Raw genomic sequence first — 21808 nt, forward strand, 5'->3', positions numbered from 1 at the left:
CTCATAGACTTGATACTATCCATCCTCTTTACCCAACCTAGATTCAAAGTCAGATAAGTTAACGCATTAACTAGCACTAAAATATTTTTCTGCAAGATTACCCCAAAGGAGTAATAACTGGTGGGTTTTTATAACATATATGTCATAAAGTGACACACACACACACACCCTGACCAATTTTCACCTTATCCCATAGCCAAGAAAAAAGTGAACACCTCATTTTGCATTCAAGTCCTCACTTTACTAAAGTAAAATTAACAAAATAATTTGTCGCTCAGCTGCAAGTACAGGGACGCTAGTTACTATCCACACTCGTATTATATGTTGCGTTCTTAATGCTAATTTTGGACTGTTCTTGTTCAGAGTGGACAGATAATACAACTTTAGAAAGAAAAAAAAAAGAAGAAAAATCAGGTTTTCAAGTTTAAATTTGATATTTTTTTGTAAATTTACATACAATACAATTTTACTAACACTTTTAATCAGGCAGATGCCCTACATGAGCGTAGAGCCACAGCCGACGGTCGTCCGGTCTGTGTAATTTAATAAATTGACTTACTAGATGAAATGTCAGTTTTTAGTCTTAAATGTCCAAATAAATGCGAATAGCCTGGTGCGACTTATAGTCCGGTGTGACTCATATATATATATTTTTCTCTTTAAGACGCATTTTTTGACTGATGCAACTTATATACCAGAGCGATTTATAGTTTGAAAAATACGGTACATGCTTGAAAACCGTACCGCTGGTGGGAGTTGCAAAACTCCTTCCTTTAGCCAGAGTTCCTGTTGATGTTGCCATAGGTTCTTCCTCATTCACTTCCCACTGGAGTCATCTCCTTCCTCCAACAGCCCTCACTGACCATGTGTGCAGACATGGCTTTCTCTCCAGACTGTCTATGCATCAAAATTCTAACACATTTACTTAATCAAAAACAACCATACTCATATTATTTTGTTTAATTTTTAATACATAATTAAAATTGAGCCTTGAGCCATTAATAATGAGAAAAAGAAAAACAGTTAATCAACCATTCAGTTTTAAGTCCTGTTTTTGTCATTGTTTTTTTTTTTTTCCTAATGTCTCTTAATGTCCAAATGATACTAATTTGTAAATTTCATGGAATATAGAGCTCACCACACCATGGTCTGTGGTAAATTGACCTTATGTATAACAACTTTTTTTATTTTGCGATACTTTGATTATTTTTTTTAGTCCTACTTAGTGCTTTTTGCACCAGTCACAGCAATTTCCCTGTTCCTGCAAAAATATTTTCCTTTTCGTTGTACCCGACAATAAAGGGTTGCATTTCTTTGATCCTCTTGGCTCTTTGACAGCTTCATGGTATATTGTTCACAGATAACTTGTGATACAATCATGAGACTAATTGTTACCATAGGCTTGCTCGCTCCACTTGGGGAGGGAAGTGGAGGGGGGGAAGACTGAAAAACATGATCTAAGTGGTTCAGAAAAGAAGGTGGGGTTTTGATTTCACTTGAAGTTAAAAACCACGCCCCCATACAAAGGGTATGGGTCGTACTTTTCCCCCGCTGCTCTTAAACGTCTCTTGCAGCGAGAGAAAGTAGCAGCATCTGCTGAGATCCTCATGGAAGAGGAAGCGGACAGCGGAGTTTCGCTTGTTGCAAACACTCCGGGTGGATTAAAACAAGGCTGCTGTAAAGGTGGAACCTCGCCGTGAAACTGTGAGTTGTGTTGATATCTCTTGACTGTGATACGTCTGTCAGCGCTGTCGCTTTGCTGTGGTTTGAGAGTCGCATAACGGTAACGTTTCTGAGAGAGGAAGTTCTTTTTTTTAAGGCTTGTCTTCGGTAGCTCCATATTGAAAGGCTGCCCCTTTTTAACAAAGTAAATACAAAATGGTTGGAATTCTCTTAGAAACGATTCAGCGTCACATGTGTTTCACCTCCGTTTTTTTTTCTTGTTTTTGCAAACACATTGGGGCAAATCATATTCAGTTCTGCTTTTTTTTTTTTTTTTTTTTCACGAGTGGTGGCCCTACCACCAAAATGCAAATGGTTTGCGTTTTGGTTTTTGCGTGTTCGTGGGAAGAAAGAGCGTGTTAGTGTCGCGAAAAGTGCATTTCCTCCTAGTCTTCTGCTTAATTTGTCTCTGCAGTTTTAGCTGTATGGAGGCCCGAAACTGACAATAAAAGCAGAAATTTATCACCGATCCAAGAAATGAACTGATACACTAAAAATGAATGTTATATTTACAATTGTATTCGTTTCAAATATCCCATTTATTAACTTTACCACGTTTATAATTTAATTGACCTTCATATTTTTCCTCTATTAAATTTCAACATGTCCATTTAAGCATTTGATTTTAATTTTACTGTTTTTCTTTTACAAGGCATGTGACAAAGGTTATAACATTACTTAAAACGACTAAGACGTACATTTTAAGAATATGGGACCCAAGAGCTTTAAAATTATATCAAGATTATTGTTCTAAGATAAAAATTAATGAAGTTATCAAAATTTGAAATTACAAAATCGAGGGGCTTCGGTCTTTGTCTGAGTAAAACTATAGGAACGCTCATTGAAATTTTCAGGACTTATAAGTTGTATAATTTACTTTCTGAATTCCAAATGAAAAGTAAAAAACATAATTCTTAATTAATTAAACAGCAATTTTAATTACTCATCGCCATCTACCGACATAGGGGAATATGCTAAATATACAATATGAGAGATTAAATACCATTTCCATTTCCACTATATTAATAACTACTGTTATTAAAAAAAAACCTGGCTCAAAAGAATTGAAATTTCATTGAATAAAACCAATCGCGTGTATTCTCATTGTTTTGTGAACAAAGCAGTTGGCCAATCAGTGACTCTGAATCTTGTAACGTCATCGAGTTCACAGTGATGTATGCAAACGGCAATGAAAAATATTAATATTGCGGAAGTAATGCGAATTGTCAAATCATGCTCAAACTTCACATAAATAATCTAAAATATAAAGTCTTAAATGAGTATATACTATTGAAGAAGTTACTAACCTTTGATAAGATTTGAGTGGCTAAAGTTGAGGTAAAAATTCGAAGATCGATAACAGCGCTTGTAGTAATTGGACAACAGAATTTTGAAAACGAGGTTGCACAGGAAGATGCTCTCTACGTCACTGAATACTGAGCACTACACTGCATCTCAAAATAAGTGAGTTAGCGATTTTTAACAAATCTGAATACCACCAGCAGCGATGTACAGTGTGGCTTCACTAGCAGTGGTCAACACTTGCTACAGCGTCACCTGCTGATCGTCACGTACCTACTTTTACTTAGCCTATAGCTGTATTTGTTTATTTTAGTTCCCTCTTGAATTTTCTTACATTGTTAATTGCAAGACTTTTGTTTACAAGTCCATATGTTCTTTTACATTTTCTGTCTTCTTTTTACCCTTTCTTATGCATTTCTGCCTCGTTATGCAAATAAGGTAGCCCGTCTTTCTTTAGGTCAGCTCCTCCACTCTCGGTCAAGCAAAAGGAATGCCTGCCCTTCCTCTGTAGCAGCCGAAGTATAGTTACGGAGTAAATGAAGCTGCACACGGAGGCAGCAATCCACAAGTAAAAGTACAAAAAAGGAGACAGAAAAATGTAAAAAGAATAAATGGGAACACAAAGTCGTTCATGGAAAAATATGTATGGAAATATATGAGCCACACATACACTATAGCTTAAAAAACAGTAAGATTAAAAGCTTAAATAATGTTGAAAATGGGGGAATTAATTTGAAGGTCAATTAAATTATAAAACAGGTGGTAAAGTCAATAAACAGATATTTTAATCAAGGACAAATTAATATAAAATCATCTAATAAAAATATATTGTTACATTTTTAGGGTATTGGTGTATTTATTGGGCCATTATATATCTCTGCTTTTATTTTAATCCTGTCAATTTCGGTCCCCTGAAACTGTAGTGGATTAATATCTCACAATGAATATTGTAGTGGATCAATATCTTATAATAAATATATTCTTATCACAATGGTTATAAGGTGTGCTGTAACATTCACCTAAGAAACATGTGTGTGTGTCACGCTACAAGTCCAGAATAAGAGGTAGAGGGTCAATGGAAACAAACCAGGGCAGTGGAAAAAACCTCTATTTGCAATGTAAAATAGAACATGAAAGGCTGCAAATGAACACAGAAAATGCATGGTCCATGTCCGGAAAAGGTAATGACGTGTAACCATATGGAAATGGGCAGTAGTGAGGGACCATGTTTGGAATGAGCTGTGATGTGTAACCATGTTTTTAAAAAAGTACACCCTAGAGAAGTTTCCACTGATAGGTAAAAAATAACAAAGATATCCGTGGAAAAGCAATGGAAAATATGTAAAAATGGGAGGGGCTCAAGGAGGAGCCCCAAGACTCAGAGAATGTATATAAGCAGACCACTTTCTGTACGCTGTCAGATGTTGTCCGGAGAGCATCTCAAGTGTGGTTGTCTTGTGTTGTTGCAATAAACCATCCTGGACCGAAACTCGGCTACCTTTGTTCACTTTTTGACTACTGTTGGATATTTTTAACTGCCTTACCAAGAACTTAGAATTTTTGAAGGACTTAGTACAAATTATTACGTTGTGGAGAGGCCATCCACAACAAAACTGGCAGAGATTTTCCTTCCACTTAACTTTCCGTTAGTATCCCAGAATATAGCTTTACATGAGCAGCCATATTCTCTTTCTCCATCCTTCTCTTATTTATCTATCTTTCTGTCTCTTTTCTGTCATGTATCATTATACATGGTTATATTTTGAAGGCTACCTGACTCTCTTTTTTCCTACTTCTTGATTGACGTCATCTAATTTGCATGTTTCTTCATATATTTGTGACCCAGGTAGGAGAGCTTTTGCCAAGACAAATGCTATTTAAAATGTTAAATAAATTTTATACATTTATTTATGAATTCTAATACATTGTGAATTCAAACTAAATAAAATAAACTGCACCAAACTGTTATCAAAGGCACACAAAGTGAATGAGGTGAATAAGAGATTGGAGCTGTGTGTAAAGCAAATTAAGGTAATTATTTTAGTGCAACAGTTTCAGAGACAAAAAAGGTTATTTTAAAAACTATATTTACGTGACGAGGCAGCAGCTGAGGTAAGCGGGAACTCTCGTGACTCTCGCCTCAATACAGCGACTCCCAAAACGACTGGTGCTTTGGTAAAGTCGCCATAAAAAAGATGTTTGCTGCTAGTCGCTTTTTGAAAGAAAGTCGCTAGACCAGGGATTACCAAAGTGGTGCGTGCACCCCTGGGGGTGTGCGAGCTGCCACTAGGGGGTCCTAATAGACCTGTAATGGTGTTCTGACAGTGTTTTTTTTTCCCCACACCATAAAGACTTTTTAAGAACATTTCCTTTGTAAAAATTAAAATCAAAAACTGTACATTTAAGCAATAAATAAAAATGTATTGTAATGATCCGTATTAGACTTTATTGACTGTTGCACACTTACTGTTTCTTTAAGTTAGGTTGTTTTGGGGTTGTATCGGAAGAAATGTGTGGCTTCTGGGGGGAGGAGTGGTGGTTCGGGGGACTGGTGGGGTGAAAGCTGCCCCATTCTGTTTGTCCTGAAATAAAGTGTTAGCAGCAAAACCTCGGTCTGGTGCTTTCGTGTCATAACAAAATGTTACAGTATTCACACGAAAGTGTATTTATTTAGAAGTCAGTAGAGGGACAATTGAATTTGGGCCGAAAATCTTATTTACAAGATTAAATTGAGTGAGCGGTCTCTATAGATCGCGCAGCCCCTACAAACAGTGCTGCTGATTAGGGCTGGACGATATAGGAAAAAAAGCTTATCGATTTAAAAAAAAAAAATGCATATTGATCGATATCGTTAATTATTGAAAATATTTAAAACTATATTTTATGTGCAGCTCTGCCTGGACATTTTATGATATTGCTAAATGATTTAATTGTAGTAAAGAACACAAACGCTGAATTCCAATTAAATTTTTATTTAACCAACTTTTTTAACCATAACAGAAATTTTTTTTTAAAGAAAAATAATTTAAGAGACCTGAGTTATGTTCTTTAATACTGACAAAGAATAAAGTAAAGTGACCAGCAAAGTGACTGAAATAAATATAACAAATTAATAGAATAGCCTATTTAGGTGGGAATAGTACACTAGTTACTAATCAGAGTCCATTCTATTTCTATATAGTCAATTGAGAGGCTGACGCAGGGCTGAGGTCCGAGGTTGTGCCGTGGGAAGACACAGATTGCAGCTCATTTTGCACTGATTCCCTGCACTAGTTGCACAATTTAGGAAGCGCTGTTAGAGAAAAACTTGCGCCCCAAAACTTTATATCACGGATCAAGAGTGGCGAGTTGTTGTTTGAAGCCAGGTTTTTCCAACTGCAGACAACAGCAGCATATCCATCAGTATAAAGCATGTTACTGCATGCGTGATGTCCTTATGTCGCTTGGACGCTTTGTCATTTTATCACAAAGAAGGGAGCCCAGTTTAGCTGCTGTACCTGCTTTGTTTTGGAAGAAGTTCCAGAAGATTCCTACGAAGACGCGGAGCGGCTGCACAGCTCGCGCTGCTGCGGGTGTGAGCGGCTTACGTGATGAAACAAGTTGGTTGCGTTACCAGACTTTGTTTTTACCGGTTCCTTGCAAATTTTACAAATCACTGTGGTTTATTTCTGTCAGGCTGGCGAACTAGTAAAACCCTGTTTTGGAACAATTTCCTCCGCCGCTGCTTGTGGTTGTGGTTTGAGAGGGCAGCGCTTTGTGACGTGTGCCTGGGTCCACGATTACGATTGGTTGAGAGGAAGTACTGACTCATCAACTATTATGACTAGGCCTGTCACGATAATCAATAAATCAATTAATCGCACGATAAATAAAAACTATCTGCGTCATTTAATTTATCGTCTATATCGACTCTGCCTGTGTTTTTCTGTTTCTATTGATGACGCTGGATGAAAAGGCTTAACTCCGGTGCTATCCACTGACCCCTCCCCTTCCTAATTTTTTTTTTAGGAAGGGAAAAATGAGGAGGGAGGAGGAGTGGACTATCAGGTAGTCAGTCAAAGAATCCTTTGATGGCAAACTTGGCCAAAAAAATACATGTGTATTTGTGCAACAAGCACCAGTTCAGAGAGAATGTTTGGTACAGCTGGACACATTGCTACTCTTGCTCGGAATCTGTCTGACTAAAGTAGTTACAGATCTGCTTAAAGATTGTTGAGGCATCTAGTCTTATTTAAGAATCTGCTTTTGTTACTTTGCATTTTTTTTTATAAAATGGCAGTTTTGCCTATCTTTTTTAAAATCTAATGATATACAGACTTCATTATCTGTACTCTTTTGGTTGAATGTAGTTTTTATTTCCACCATGGTTTTATCTTGTGTTTAGTTTTTATTCAAGTGTATTTTTAGTTAACAGAGACTGAGAGTCCATTTGATTTTTATTTCTCGTTTTATTTTGTTAACCAGTTCCAGTGTAAAGTGTGTTTATCTTTGGCAGGAAATCGCAAACATTATTAAGTAATTTCCATTAAATCAGTGCAAAAAGGTCTTCAAACAATATTACCGTTTATCGCAATAAGTTTTGAGACAATTAATCATTCAGAAAAATTTGTTATCGTGACAGGCCTAATTATGACAGGCTGAAAGGAAGGAAAACTGTCTCCATATCATACTTTTATCGACCCTTTTTTTTTCTATCACGCCACACGTCTATCGATCGATATATATTGTTATTGAATTATCGTCCAGCCCTACTGCTGATGCTGCCGTGACTCTGAACCACTACAAGCACTGATGCGCATGTCATGGCCACACCGCTGGGGGAAAACTGGAGATGGATGCGATTTCTTGACTATTCATGCACAGAGCTGTAATACTTTTCATTGTGATTCAGACAGGCACGGTTAATTTTAAATATGCTGTTTTAGTGCATATTTAGACAGAAAGGGAAACCGTCAGGGGAGCTGAGGTGTTCCCATGGGGGTGTTTACCTGCTGGATGTAACTGCTGTGAAACAATCAGGAAATAACTTTTTTCATTTCTCTTGAACATCTTTATCGTGGCCAGCGCTCTGTTATGAACATCTTTATCGTGGCCAGCGCTCCGTTATGGTTACTCTGTGCTGCTCTACCAAAGTGGAGCGGCTCTCTCACGCTCGCTCGTCATCGGACACAAATCAAATTAAACATTAGAAGCTGGTACATGAAATAAACAAAGTGAGAACCCACACAGGAAGATCATCACAGTTTAGTCCTCTGCTTTAGAGACGTTTCAGGTAGGGCTGAACAATTAATCGCATTTTCAATATAATTGCGATTTAAAAAAAATGCAATTTCCAAATCGCAGAGTCTGCAATTTTTGGCTATGTAACAATTAGGGAATTAGACACGTCCATTAGGTGTTGGTAAAATGTTTAAAGTGGGTTTGCCTCCACATGGAAGGGAAGACAGTTGCAGCAGTGAGATAATCTAATTGTATTACTTGTTTTAGAGTTTATATTATCATACATGGCATTAAGTACAGGTCAATCAGTTTAATACATAGACTTGCTTGTTGGTTGCACTTTATGTTCAAGGATTGATGTCCAAATCAACTAAAAGCTTTTCTATTGAACAATATTCTGATTAATAGAAACATTAAAAGTTCTTGTTTAAAAAAGTCCTTGTTTGCAAACATCTTTATTTAGAGGCCATTTTTGTTGCTTGTGGTTAATGCAGAAAAAAGTCAAAATTGCAATATATCGTAGGCAGAACGCAATCATTTCTGCTCTGTGTTTAGATGCTGTGGGTCTTTTACCAACTAATCTGCACAGCGAGGAAACAAATTGATTTGGCGTTTGTATATGTTTAAAAAGACATGATAAATTAAACTGGAAAAAAAATTGCATTAAATCGCAATATTAAGAAAAGAAATCGCAATTAGATTATTTTCCAAAATCGTTCAGCCCTAGTTTCAGGTTTTGGAGGTGTGACTGATCTGAGCATCTTTCTTTCGCTGGCTCCCCGCAATTTAATTCAAGTTGTGTTCTAATTTTATTTTTATAACCTTTGTTATGATGGTTGTGTTATTGTAAGTGCCACCACAATTTTTTTGTCTTTTTTTTGTTATGTGTTGTGGTTATTTTGAGCATGATTTAACATGCTCACATGACGTGTGTAAATGGTCGTCAGAACTAAGCTCGGATCGGTTTAACAAGGGTAGTGTAAATGGGGCTATTGAGGCACATCCTCCTAGGCACATTCCAAATGCATGCGAAACAGTGACATGCCCATCACCCTCCTTGTTTGGTGTGAGACATGTGTGAAGGATATCAATGGACCCTTGTTAGACCCTGCAGGGGAAACATTAACCCCTTTACCATTACAAGCCCCTGGATTTAAGTTGAGTCACTGTGACTCTGTGTTACTCTTACCCTGTAGCACAAATGACTGTGGGGACAAGCATGTGCGTCGGCTCTTCAGCCGTGGAGAGACCTGACGGTTCTCACATTAGGCGTGCCACTGGGGACGTTAGCATCCAGGATTACTTTGACTATGGATGCATTCTTGATCGGTTGGGGTGCAACTAAGATGGGCAGAACAGTGAATGGTGTATGGTTGACAAAAATGGCACAGCTTCACATCAACATGCTGGAACTGCATGCAGTATTCCTCGCTTTAAAACACTTTAATGCCCTATGTGGTAGGTCGCCACGTCTTGGTAAAGAGACAAGTCTACTGTGGTGGCTTATATCGGGGCGGGATCAGGTCCTTGCAGTTACACAAACTGGCCAGGGAAATGATTATGTGGAGCAGTGCAGGAGTTCTATCAGGACCGATCTTTTTTCCAGGGGTAGCCCTCCTAATGGGGAATGGAAGCTGCACCCTGAAGTGGTGGAGCAGATCTGACATAGTTTGCTTTTCTTGGTGTGGTAAAAGGTTGTTAGCCAAGCTTTAGCTTCACAATGGCTTCATCCCCTAACCTTTCATCAGCTTCTCTGTCTAAGTCTCCCCCTCTCTCCTGCTCTCTGTGTCAGATTTTTTGTTATTTCTCTGACTCCTTTAGTGATAATGGTACATGTAATAAATGTAGTGTTTTTGTAGCTTTGGAGGCGTGGGTGTCAGAATTGGAGACCAGGCTCCAACATCATTGATCTCACAATGGATAAACCATAAATAAATGCATTTTACCCATCCCCTTGGGGAGCAGTGGGCTGCCACTGTGCGGCGCCCGGGGAGCAATCTGGGGTTAAGAGTCTTGCTGAGTGCAGGCTGTGGGGATCGAACCGGGTACTTGCAACCTTCTCAGAGCGCAAGCATGCTGCTCTAACCACTAGGCCATCACTCCTGGCAAGGAAGCTGGCTGGTTTAATACAGTTGCCAAACTTACCCAGAGTCATAGCTCTGTTGATCCATCCATTTCCTCAGCAGCACATAACCCCACTATAAACAGTGTTGGTACTGCACTGCTTCCCCCTCCTGAGACACCGGATAGTGAACCAGAATCGCCTCGAAGCTGTACGGAAGTCTTTCTCCATGGCCTCTCCGAACTCTTCCCACGGTCAAATTTTTGCCTCGGCCCAGCCGAGCCGCCTTCCACTTTGACTGCCGGTACACATCAGCTGCTTTCGGAGTCACACAGGCCAATGAAGCCTGATAGGACTCCTTCAGCTTGACAGCTTCCCTCACCGCTGGTGTCAACCAGCGTGTTCGAGGGTTGCTGCCGCGACATGCACCGACAACCTTGCGGCCACAGCTCCGACTAGCCGCCTCCACACTAGAGTATGCTGGTGAAGATTCTCAGTCATCCAGAGGCGCAGAATATGGTCCACTCAGACTCAATGTCCCCCACCTCCCTCGGGACATGTTCAAAGCTCTCCCGGAGGTGGGAGTTCAAGTTCCATCTCACAGGGGACTCTGCCAGACGTTCCCAGCAAACCCTCACAATACGTTTGGGCCTACCAGTTCTGACTGGCTTCCTTCACCACCATCAAAGCCAGCTCACCACCAAGTAGTGGTCGGTGGAGAGCTCCGCCCCTCTCTTCACCTGAGTGTCCAAGACATGCGGCCGCAGGTCAGATGAAAGCGAAACGTCTTCAAACTTCGGAAAAAAGTCCAGTTGTTTTGTTTTTGGACTACCCAGTAGTGTCCTAAGAGACACTGAGACTCCATGTCTACTGGTGGTTCCTAGAGTCTCTAAAAGTAGAATGAGAGGCAGATCTCTTAGTTATCAGGCTCCACTCCTGTGGAACCAACTCCCAGTTATTGTCTGTGAAACAGACACCCTATCTATTTTTAAGACTAGGCTTAAATAAGGTCCTTTTTGCTAAAGCTTCTAGTTAGAGTGGCTTAGCTTACCCTGAGCTGTCTCTGTAGTTATGCTGCAATAGGTTTAGGCTGCTAAAGGACATCAAGGTCTATATTTCTCACTCTGCTGAGTTCTAATGTTTTCCAATTTGCATTGTTTGTTGTTATTTCAACTTTTAACTTTTTGTTCTGTCATTTTTTTTTTTTATCATAGTAGATACACCTGGTCTGGCATTCTGACATCATCCAGGGGAGACAGATCATCCGCTATAACATAGAAAGGATTCCTGGATCGATGTGTGCTTCTGTCTGTTGTGTCTCCTGCTCTGTTTTCTCTATCCCCCAGTCGGTCGAGGCAGATGATCGTTGACACTGAGCCTGGTTCTGCGGGAGGTTTTTCCTTCCCGTTAAAGGGGAGTTTTCCTCTCCACTGCTGCTTCATGCTTGCTCAGTATGAGAGATTGCTGCAAAATAACCAACATGCAATAACTAATGTGCAATTCTATTAAATACACTGTGCAATAATCCTGAAACAAGTGACTTCTGCTGCTATTACACCCGAATATATGTCAATATACATGCATATAATTCACTGTGAATGCACATAAGACATCCTTTGCTTTTGCCTTATTTCTATTTTGTATTTTTATTTTTTATTTTCTTATCCACTACTTTTTGATCCACGGTATAACGAGGACACGCTGTATATACCTGATGCATCTTGTCCTACTTGGCACCTTCTTCTTCTGATTACTGATTGCTGAGCTGATGTGACATGTCAATTTCTCCAATGTGAGATCAATAAAGCCTATCTTATCCTATCTTATCTTAAAGCCATGAACAATGCTGACGACTGTCCACTGTGGCTATGCTCTTTCACGAGGAGTGAATGCTGCTTGTCAAGACTTGATGCAATCTACTGAGTTTCCTTATATGGGAAACTTTTTGGCCAATTTTTATGATTTGATTGAATTTGACTTTGTATAGTGCCTTGAGCTGACATGTATCATGAATTGGCGCTATGTAAATATAATTTAATTTAATTGATGTCTTCAAGGCAAAGAGATGCAAAATGTTAGTGCAGCCATCCTCATCAACTGGGCGCAATTTCTAAACGCAGAAACATTTACCAAGGCAGGTAAAAATTATGTTGCGACTCTGAGCTCTCTCTCCTGGCGGGAGTGACAGTTTACCTGTGTGCAAACCCAGATGCCTCTGAGCTGAAAGTAAAGGAGCGACGACTAGCTTAGGGGAAACATTAAAGGCGGCTGCACACTTGGTAGTACTGCACACTGCGCACTCTCCACGGACATTTTAAACTTCACAGTTGGGCGCAATTATTGGCTATTTCTTGTGACAAATTCCTACATTTCCCACAGCAGACACCCACCACACACCTTTCATTCCGTGGTGCGGAGAGGGTACAGGAGCTTGGAAGTTCAACTGCCTTGGAGACTTCTTCCCGCCGAGCAGTTTAGTGTGATATATGTGGTCATAAAATTGAGCTCTGCGCGTACCTGTATACGGACTCATGTCCGCCTTATTATGTGGGAGCCTAGAGACTGAAATAGCTCAGGGTGGGATTTTACGCTACTTAGGCTAATTTTAATGAAATTAACAGTCAACACACATGGACTTATAATAACTTTCCTAAATGCCCTGACCTTCTTAAGGGGGTGGGCGATTTTGTTGTCGGGGTACCCCCCTTGTTGAATAGTAGGCAAAACACTGTTGAAGTATTTTACAACAACTGCACATCAGCCATTTAGGCAGATCTGCAATTTGTCATGCTCCAAGAGCTGCTTCTGGCCTCCGCAATATGGGAGAGGAGTAAAAAAACAAAAATCCCAGGATGAGTTTGATTTGGATAGGATGGTGAAGATCCACAATTTTACTAGCCTCTACAGTCCAGTTAGTTAACACAGAAGTTTGAATTGCATATGGTGAAATGGGAAATGCTTTATGCTTTTCCTGGCTGATGCCAATTTTTTCAGTTTTCTTTGAGTTCCGACTTGCTGGTTAACTCTTTTTTAAGGACTATAAGACATAATGGAGAGGAAATGTTCCGTTATATATTTTGTACCTTCTGATCATTGATTTGAGCTGATCAAGGGGAAATTTAGAATCTTCAAATAATTATTGCAAGAAATATTTAATATTTCTAAAAAAAATGTTGTCTCATTTCAGGAACATTATATTCTCTACCATCCAAAAAGCATAAGGAAGTACAAACATGCATTCCATTTCTTTGATGAAGGCACAGACTGGTCAGGCCGGACCACACCCTCAACCCTCACAAGTTGCTGCTCATCTGTCCCAAGGTTCATCAGGAGCTTACCCTGCAAACACCACGCAACAGTATATGACAGGAAACTCTGGATTCCAACTGTCACAGAATGCTAATTTGGCCTCAAAGAATGGAGCAAATGCTAGTGCACAGATGGCAAACTGGAAGAACTCTGATACTTATCATATGGCTTCACATTATAAGGATCAATGCCTGCTCAAATTGCTCCAGCCGCAGTATTCATCAATCCATTTGCAAAATGAAAACCTTCCTGGATCGACCACCTGCGCATCGAAGTCAGCACCGATGCAAAATTCTCATCAGTATCTAGCAAACCAGGGTCTGCATAGCGGTGCCGTCACAAACTCTACCTACACAAACTCTTACGGCAAACAAAACACGTTGGTGCTCTGCAAACAGCTGGTTTCCTTTAATGGGGCTCAGACAAACTGGAATACAGATGCTTTACATCTTCAGCAGAGCAGGGCCCAGCAGGCCATGCAACCAACGGCAAATCCAGGCATGACCAGAACTATTCCATCATATAATCCTGCTCCTTCACTTCCTCGTGAGCAGTTGGTCAACACACTATCTGCAGCTGTTTGTATTGGTCAGACTCAGGCAGCTCCTACCCAGAATTACAGACAAAGTTTCTCTCAGTGTGGATACTCTCAGAACGTCCCCCAAAGCTATGGAATGGCAACATCTCAGTCATCTAGAAACAACAGTGTTGCTACTCATGGCACATTTTCAAATCCACAAGTTAAATATGCTTCTAACATAGACCAAGTTAATCAGCATCCTTCAGCTCAATGCAACCCTTCCTATAACAAGTTTGGGGATTCCAGGAACATTCAATCATTGAACCAGTATGTAAATAACCGTTTTCGTTTAAAAAAAGCTCAGCATCCTTTAAACCATGAGGCTGCATCTGGGAAAATGGTACGGCAAAATATGCATCCAGAAAGTACAAGTCAAGCAAGCAACCCCAATCGCCCTCCTCCTTATGAAAGCCACCAGTATAGTATGTCCAGAATGTCTAATCCAAACATACAAGCTGCTAACATACTTCGCTCTGAAAGTTACAGCTTGAATGCTAGCCAGTCTTTACTACCCCATTATGGACAGCATTTTACTCAAGGGGCTATGTCAAGGGCACAGCAAGCTGTAAATGCACCATTTCAAGAAAACATGTTACCAAATGACTTAAGCATTACCACAGCAGTGAATAGGGATGGAAGGGGACAGGTTGTTCCCAGTAATGAAACTTTGTCCGAAAGATGTCCAGTTAAATCACAAAGTAATGTGGCACAAGGATGTGAGAGAGTGTTGTCACAGAGAAATGACACTCAAGCCATTGCAGTCAGCCATTTAAATAGTAATGGAATGCCTTCACCATTCAAGCAAAATGACAGTGTTTCATCCATGTCTGGTCACACAGGCATAAGAGCTATTGCAGTTGTGCCCCCATTGTCGCAAGAAGAGTGTCACTCCCCTGTCAGCTCTGAACCTTGTAAATCTGTCAACGATGCAGAAGAAATTTTACTTGATGAGGTTATAGACAGTGACAATACATGTTCAAGAGAGGAATCTAATCAGAGTCAAATGAATACTGAAAAAAACACATCCATTGATGAAACTATTTCGGACTTGGAGCCTGAAAACTTGGCTCAAACATCAAAGTTGGATACTCATACATCAGTTGTTAAAAGCGTACAAGAAGTCCCAGGAAGTCAAACCGATTCTGTTAAACAAACTGAAGAGGCTGCCTCTCAATCACCACCTTTTAATGAGCTTTCTCTGGTCCCAACAAAATCTTGGACCACTGAAGCGCTGACCAAATTTGTATTGGAGATGGAGAAAGCTCAACCCAAGCCAAAAGACACATCAAAGCATTCAAGTACTATCAAAATACTAATAACATTGTGGAGTAAAAACATTGCAGCACTGATTCAGGGCTATAACGACTCTTTACAAACGGATTTTCTTTCTGATGTAGAAAACTTCTGCAACACACACATCAAGGAGGGCACTGTTGTACTGACACAAGTTAGTCCCGACTTTAAGGACCAACTCAAGCGGTACAATATCATTAAAGATGGTGAGGTCTACTCAGAGCCTCCTTATAAATCTCTATGGTTGAATGTCAATGATCAGCTCGATGATATAGATAAAGAGTTTGGCTTCCCCTTTGCTTTGAAGCGGCATCTTTTTGTGGACATAACTGAAAGCCAGGGACACGACTTTCAGACTTTTGAAAATGTTCCTGCGAATGAGGCAGTAAACAAAGTCCTGTCTCCAACTGAATCAGTTAAAATGATTCAAGAAAACGCAACCCCTCTGAACCCACCTTCTTCCCAACATGAGTCACCAGGGAAAAGTTCCTGCGACTCGAAGTACTCGTTTAAAATCAAGGTTTTACCTCCAGAGGAAGCAAAAGTCATCTATGAGCAAATGCAGCATAAGCAATATAGCAATGATTGTGAGAAAGAGACTGTTGTGAGTGACTCTGGGAAGCAAGATGTAGATATAGATTCAACGTTAAATAAACCCAAAGTGAAGAAGTCTTCAGTCGATCAGCTGGAAGAGATTTGCTGCCTTGTAAGGTTTATAGAAATGAATTCAGGATTAGGCAAACCTTCTTCCCATTGCCAATGCAAAGTCAAACAAAATGCAAATAAAGACACCATAGAGACACTTAAGCCACACCCTGACCATCTTCCAGTTGACCAGGAGGATGTTAATGATCAAACAGTCAATCCAAGTGATGATAAATGTAACATTAACGTTAATCAGATCATTGATTTGACTGATGATGGCGACGACCAACTATTTTCGTATTTTGATAAAGAGTCCGAGCCCACTCTACAGATGACTACATGTAACCAGTCTAATACCTTCGGGATAAGTGACCATATGGAGGAAGATTCTTCTCCTATATTATCCTCTACTAAAGAGATGCATCATCTTGTCATCAAGAAGAGAGAATCTGAGTGGGAGCATGTACAAGAGGAGCCGTTATCAATAGAAACAGGAGCACAGGAGATGCTGCAGTCGAGCGATTCAGCGTGTTCTGCCCAGCTAACAAAATGTGATCCTTCCAACAGCACGCTAACGAAAGAGCCAATTTTGCTGTCCAACCAGGAAGAAAACTGTAATCAAACTCTTGTGACATCTCGTGACCAGGCTGAGTCGCCTTCAGAAAACAAAATCCAAGTTAGTAACCCTATTAATCAGACATATTTAAGCCTCCATGGTAATCAAAGAAGAAATGGGATGAAAAAAAGGAGACAAAGCAATTTGGACCATTATTTCCCATCCCTAAAGAAACCTAAGAAAAGCAGACCACCACGTGCCTCAGACCCAGATCACACCTCTGAACCCCTTCATTCAGCCTCTGAAGATAAAACTGTAGAATTAGCATTGTTTGGAGCTGGGCAACAAGAATCAAGTTCTACAACTGAAAAAGGAAAGTGTTTGGATTCTTCTCATATAGGTATGTCTTATGAAAAACACAGACCTCCTGGAGTTTTGTCTGTGAAATTGGCCTCTTCAGGAAGGGACATCTCTACAGCCGATCCCACAAAGGACTACTCAGTGAAACAGTTGGTCTATGAAAAATGGAGGAGAAGCATTCCAACAATGATTGGTTCAGTTCCTTTTCGGCACAAAAGAAAACTGAGAAGACAAACCAGTTTACCCATTTTAATGTCTTCTGGGAGCACACAGGAGAAGAAGCAGACAATGTCCCCTGAGCTGCGACACTCCATAAGTAGACAGTACACCCCGAATATTAAGAAGAATAGGGCCCTCTATGAACACCATAGATGCAAAGAGACACTGAAGAGGAGTTACAGTGTCTCCATTGAGCAACCTGAACATTTGCAGGAAGGTGCGGCGCAAAATGAAACCAGTGATGGAAAGCAGGTCCATGACGGTATTGTCTTGAAGTTCAGCATCCTGCCAAATACCTTCAACTTCACGGACGGGTCTTCTGGAATGAAGGAGGCAGCTGAACCTGTATCAGGTAAATACAACTGAGTCTGAAGATCTTCTTTAGATCTCTTATAACAGCTTCTCTGTGATGATTATGTGCTGGTAGACATGGTCCAGTTTAGTTATGTCAAAAGGGTTGATGAGAAATGTCAGCACTAACAATGCAGTCAAGCTATTGTCGAATTTAAAAAGCAACTTGGGCTTGCTTAGCACCACACAGCAGAGACTGATCCCCGTTTATGTCATGCTGAATTGAAGAAAGAGCCTTAGCATTTGTGTTAAAAAATCAACAGGAGTATAACAAAGTTTTCCATTTTTCTAGTGAATAGGACCACGATCATCCATCGACTTTTACTCAAAATCAAACTCAGCTAAAATACAGCAAGCATTTTAACGAGTGACCGATATCCTGCTGTTGTTAAGGATAGACTAACCTTTTGTTTGACCAGCAAAATGAAAAGGAAATAATAATGAGAAAAAAATGATAGTTTTTAAACCAAACTAAATGTGACAGACCCTTTTTTTGTTTCAGACCTTTCTTCTACACCAATATCACTAGTTTGTTTTATAAAAACATTGCATCTTATTGTTACCTCCTCAAAAATAGACTTCTCTATTATTTCAAGTGTCGATGAAGAAACTTTGAACTTGATGGTTTTGACCAACGAGCATCATGGAAAGTTTGGATCCCATAACATAAGCTATCCTTACCGTATTTTTTGGACTATAAGGAGCACTTAAAATCCTTAGATTCTCTCAAAGAATTATGGTGTGCCTTTAAATATGATTGCTGTTGTACTTACTGACCGAATTTTTTTGTGGTATAATGCGCTCAAAAATCTGTTAAAATGTGTAAATGCGACTTTGGTTAGCAATGAAGCCGCGTCGCTCAATGGATATTCGGAGCATTGCGGTACACTGGAAATCACAGACAGTCTGGCCGACTACACGCTGCAGAAACGGGGTTCACCCCGCAGCCTCCCCAGATTGCCTAGCCTGTCAGTGGCTCTCTGCCGCTCCCTACAAGTCTGAGCAATATTAAAATTGGCTCATAATCCTGATGAACTGACGGCCCACATGAAGTTTGGAGGTGTACTTCCTCACCTAAATCCATTTTAAAATAACTTTTTATACTAAATTAAGGGTATAAAATTGATAGGTTATTAACTCCTCATCTCCTTACTGTTCCTTACCCCCCCTTGTGGCGGACAGTTTTTCTTGCTGCATGCAACCCCACCCCCTCAACAAGCAGACTACTAAGTTGCTTATGGGACCAAAGCCCCAGGAAAGTAACATTACCTGGGTAATAACAACTTTTACTTTTTTTTTTTTTTTTTCAGACAAGTTGGAACCAATAAAAAAACAGAAATTTTCTGACAAAGCTGCAGTAAAGCAAAAAGGTAAAAAAATAATCTTATATTTTTTGAAAATTATATTGCATGTCTTTGGTGCCAATTCCAATCATTGTGCATTCAATCCATAACAGGAACTTGGTATCCAAGTGAAGCAAAGCTGTATGAGCCTCTACATGCCTCCAAGAATGCCGGCCTCTTCCACGAGTATCAAAAGAAATACAAGGAGAAGACTGGCACATTATCGGTTGAATGATCTGTTCTTCATTTGACCTCTGTATGCTTAATATTGTTACTAACATTGTGTTTGTACTGTATATTCAGGGAGTAAATTTTTTATTTTACATTCCTGTGAGAGGAGTTCTTTAAAAAGCTCAAACTTTCAAACTGACTGTTACATTTATATGCTGCGTATTTATACTGCATACGGCGCACAGGTCCAATATTTTGCAATATTTGTTTTTCTTTTTTACTTTTTTGTACCAAAGAAAACTATTTTTTTTTATTATACTTTGTATGTTTTTTTTTCTTAAACTTGTTTTTTATGCTCTTTAAATAAATCATGACAATTAACTTCTATCTGTTCATATGTGATAAGAAAATTTCTCTAGAATACCTTTTTAGAATAAGAACCACACAATCAGGAGATTGAAAAGTTCAGGTTAAAATAAATTAAAAGCAGCAGAAGGGAGTTTTGAAAAAAACCTTTAACCGGCATACCTGGCTTACAGGCTCCCCTCTTGCTCTCTGATGCGCTGCAGCTCTCCCTCTGCAGCTCCTCCCACACTCCAGAGCCTGCCGTGTGGCTCCAATGTTTACCTGTCTGATTTCTGAGCAGGTATACCTTTCCAGACATTGGCAGTTTTCTTGTAAAGCAATGTGTATCTACAAATGGCAATAGGGCCACTGGTGGGAGCCAGAGGAACCTGATTATGATGGAAATAAGAAATGCCTTTAATGTTCCACAATGGGGAAATTTGGGCATGATAATGGCAAAGACACAGAGTTACACACAATTAATGGTAATTAAAAACAAGCTAATCTGTAGTCAGTTCTAAAGCAACAGTGTAAAAAATAAAACATGCCTGTGCAAATTCTCAGTTATCCGGGTCATCGCAAAAGCAAACAGGCCTAAATCGGAGGCAACCAGACTCATGCAATATTTTCTCTGGCATTAATTTCAACTTTTATTTTTCAGAAAGAACTGAACAACTATTGATAACATGGCATACTCTGGTTAAAAAAAAAGATTTTCTGGCACTTATTTTTCACACAAATGCTAGCATTTGGTGGCAGCGGTGGCCAATTGGTTATGCAGCCAGGCATTGGCGTCTTGAGGATGCTGCAAAGGTTGTCGGTTTGAAACTCAGTCTGTAACTCTGGGTCCCTGGGCAAGATCTTTAACCACAGATTAGTCCCTGTAAACCACTCAGTGTGGCAGCACACTGCTCCCTAAGGGGTGGGTTAAACACAGACAAATTTCCCCTCTGTGAATCTATAAAGGAAAATATTATTCTCAAGGCTGCTGGATCATCTAAAAGGTTAAGGTAATTCATAGATAATGGGTTTGAGTGTCACAAAAGTGCCATAGATCTTGTCAGTCACAGATACATGGTTTGTAAAGTTACGCAGTTGAAAAGTAACACCAACACCACAAAATAATATAAAAAACAGAATTGCTTCAGATCATATGTTCACCATGTCATTCATACCTAGAGCTTTCAACTCTCACACAATGACTGTGTGACATGCATTTCCCTGACTTCACACACAAACATGCTACACATGGCATTTCTCACGCATAAAAATAACAATGGGCCATCTGGGGTGCAGATGATCCATTCACAGCCCTGTCCATTCAGAGCTCAGTCTAATGCCTACCTTCTGCAGAGCTGTTTCAACTTCTTTCACAGCTTGAGAACATCAGGAGTTATTCCTGCTACAGTTCATGTTAACAGAGCAGCAGGAAGTGCGATCAGAGTTCTGAATAATTTTTGGTCTTAACCAGTGGGGAAAGTAAGCCGGTATGCGTATGCAGAAGGCAAGGAGGGAGAGTGACTGCCAGATAAAGCCTTCATTTAGAACCAGTCATGGCTGCACGTCATATAAGAAAACAAATCCGCTAACCAGATTCAGTCTAAAACCCCACTTAGTGTGTTTATAAATTTTGTTTATAAACACACTAAGTGTGTTTATAAACAAAATTTGGTCCCATAAAACAAAATTCTAAATTTTTTTGACTGCGTGTGCTGTGTTTCGGTGCCTCAACGGTCTTACTGCTCCTCTCCTCCCCTCCCTTCCCTCGGAGCCATGGGGATTTTATCAGCGTCCAGCCTTCAAAAATTGAACCACTACGTTTAATGTCCTGCCCGTAGCAAAATGTCTCACTTAAAATCAATAGAAGTGGTCGTGTTTCTTGCGATTTTGTTGACCGACACAGAACCAGTGGTGATCTGGTGGATTGCTGCGTCGCCTTGCACTGAGCATAATTACGTTACATGTAATTTAGCTGCACACTTTTAAGGGGCATTTTAAAGGCTTTGTAACACCAGGAGCTCCAGCTCAGACCCATCATTCCTCCTATTACCTGTAAAGGATCCCTTTAGAGTTTTTATTTGTGCCTTTCCCACTGGGAAAAAAATCCACCCGCCTCACTGTCTCAAAATGGTAACATTAAGCATAAATTATGTTGGTGCCAGATGTTACCAAAAAAAAGTCACTTAGAAATCAGTGAGGCGCACAGCTTGAAAAGCTGCAACTATACTGATAGAATCTGGGGTTACAATGGATAAAAAGGGCTTTATTTCCAATAGGATTCAACCTTAAAGTGATTATTAGTGGGCTAAAAGGAAAGCAGAATTGAATTG

General features: G+C 39.9%; 1 protein-coding gene across 1 annotated transcript; it reads left to right on the top strand.

Moving 5' to 3' along the window:
- The first annotated feature begins 1573 nt into the window (after nucleotides 1–1573).
- si:ch211-106e7.2 lies at nucleotides 1574–19414 on the top strand. The gene is made up of 4 exons (XM_012852619.3): nucleotides 1574–1704; nucleotides 13494–17620; nucleotides 18930–18989; nucleotides 19076–19414. The coding sequence occupies exons 2-4, from the start codon at nucleotides 13540–13542 to the stop codon at nucleotides 19195–19197; spliced, it is 4263 nt and encodes a 1420-aa protein (XP_012708073.2). The 5' UTR covers nucleotides 1574–1704; nucleotides 13494–13539; the 3' UTR covers nucleotides 19198–19414.
- Nucleotides 19415–21808: the final 2394 nt, after the last annotated feature.

Source organism: Fundulus heteroclitus, chromosome 2, assembly GCF_011125445.2.
Source record: "Fundulus heteroclitus isolate FHET01 chromosome 2, MU-UCD_Fhet_4.1, whole genome shotgun sequence".
Classification (NCBI taxonomy): domain Eukaryota; kingdom Metazoa; phylum Chordata; class Actinopteri; order Cyprinodontiformes; family Fundulidae; genus Fundulus; species Fundulus heteroclitus.

What these genes read in the sequence shown, in the direction of transcription:
- si:ch211-106e7.2 (XM_012852619.3), top strand. Translation starts at nt 13,540, where the DNA reads ATGCATTCCATTTCTTTGATGAAGGCACAGACTGGTCAGGCCGGACCA. An exon ending in GGCAGCTGAACCTGTATCAG is followed by an intron (nt 17,621 to 18,929) that starts GTAAATACAACT and finishes TTTTTTTTTCAG; the next exon opens with ACAAGTTGGAACCAATAAAA. An exon ending in AGCTGCAGTAAAGCAAAAAG is followed by an intron (nt 18,990 to 19,075) that starts GTAAAAAAATAA and finishes AATCCATAACAG; the next exon opens with GAACTTGGTATCCAAGTGAA.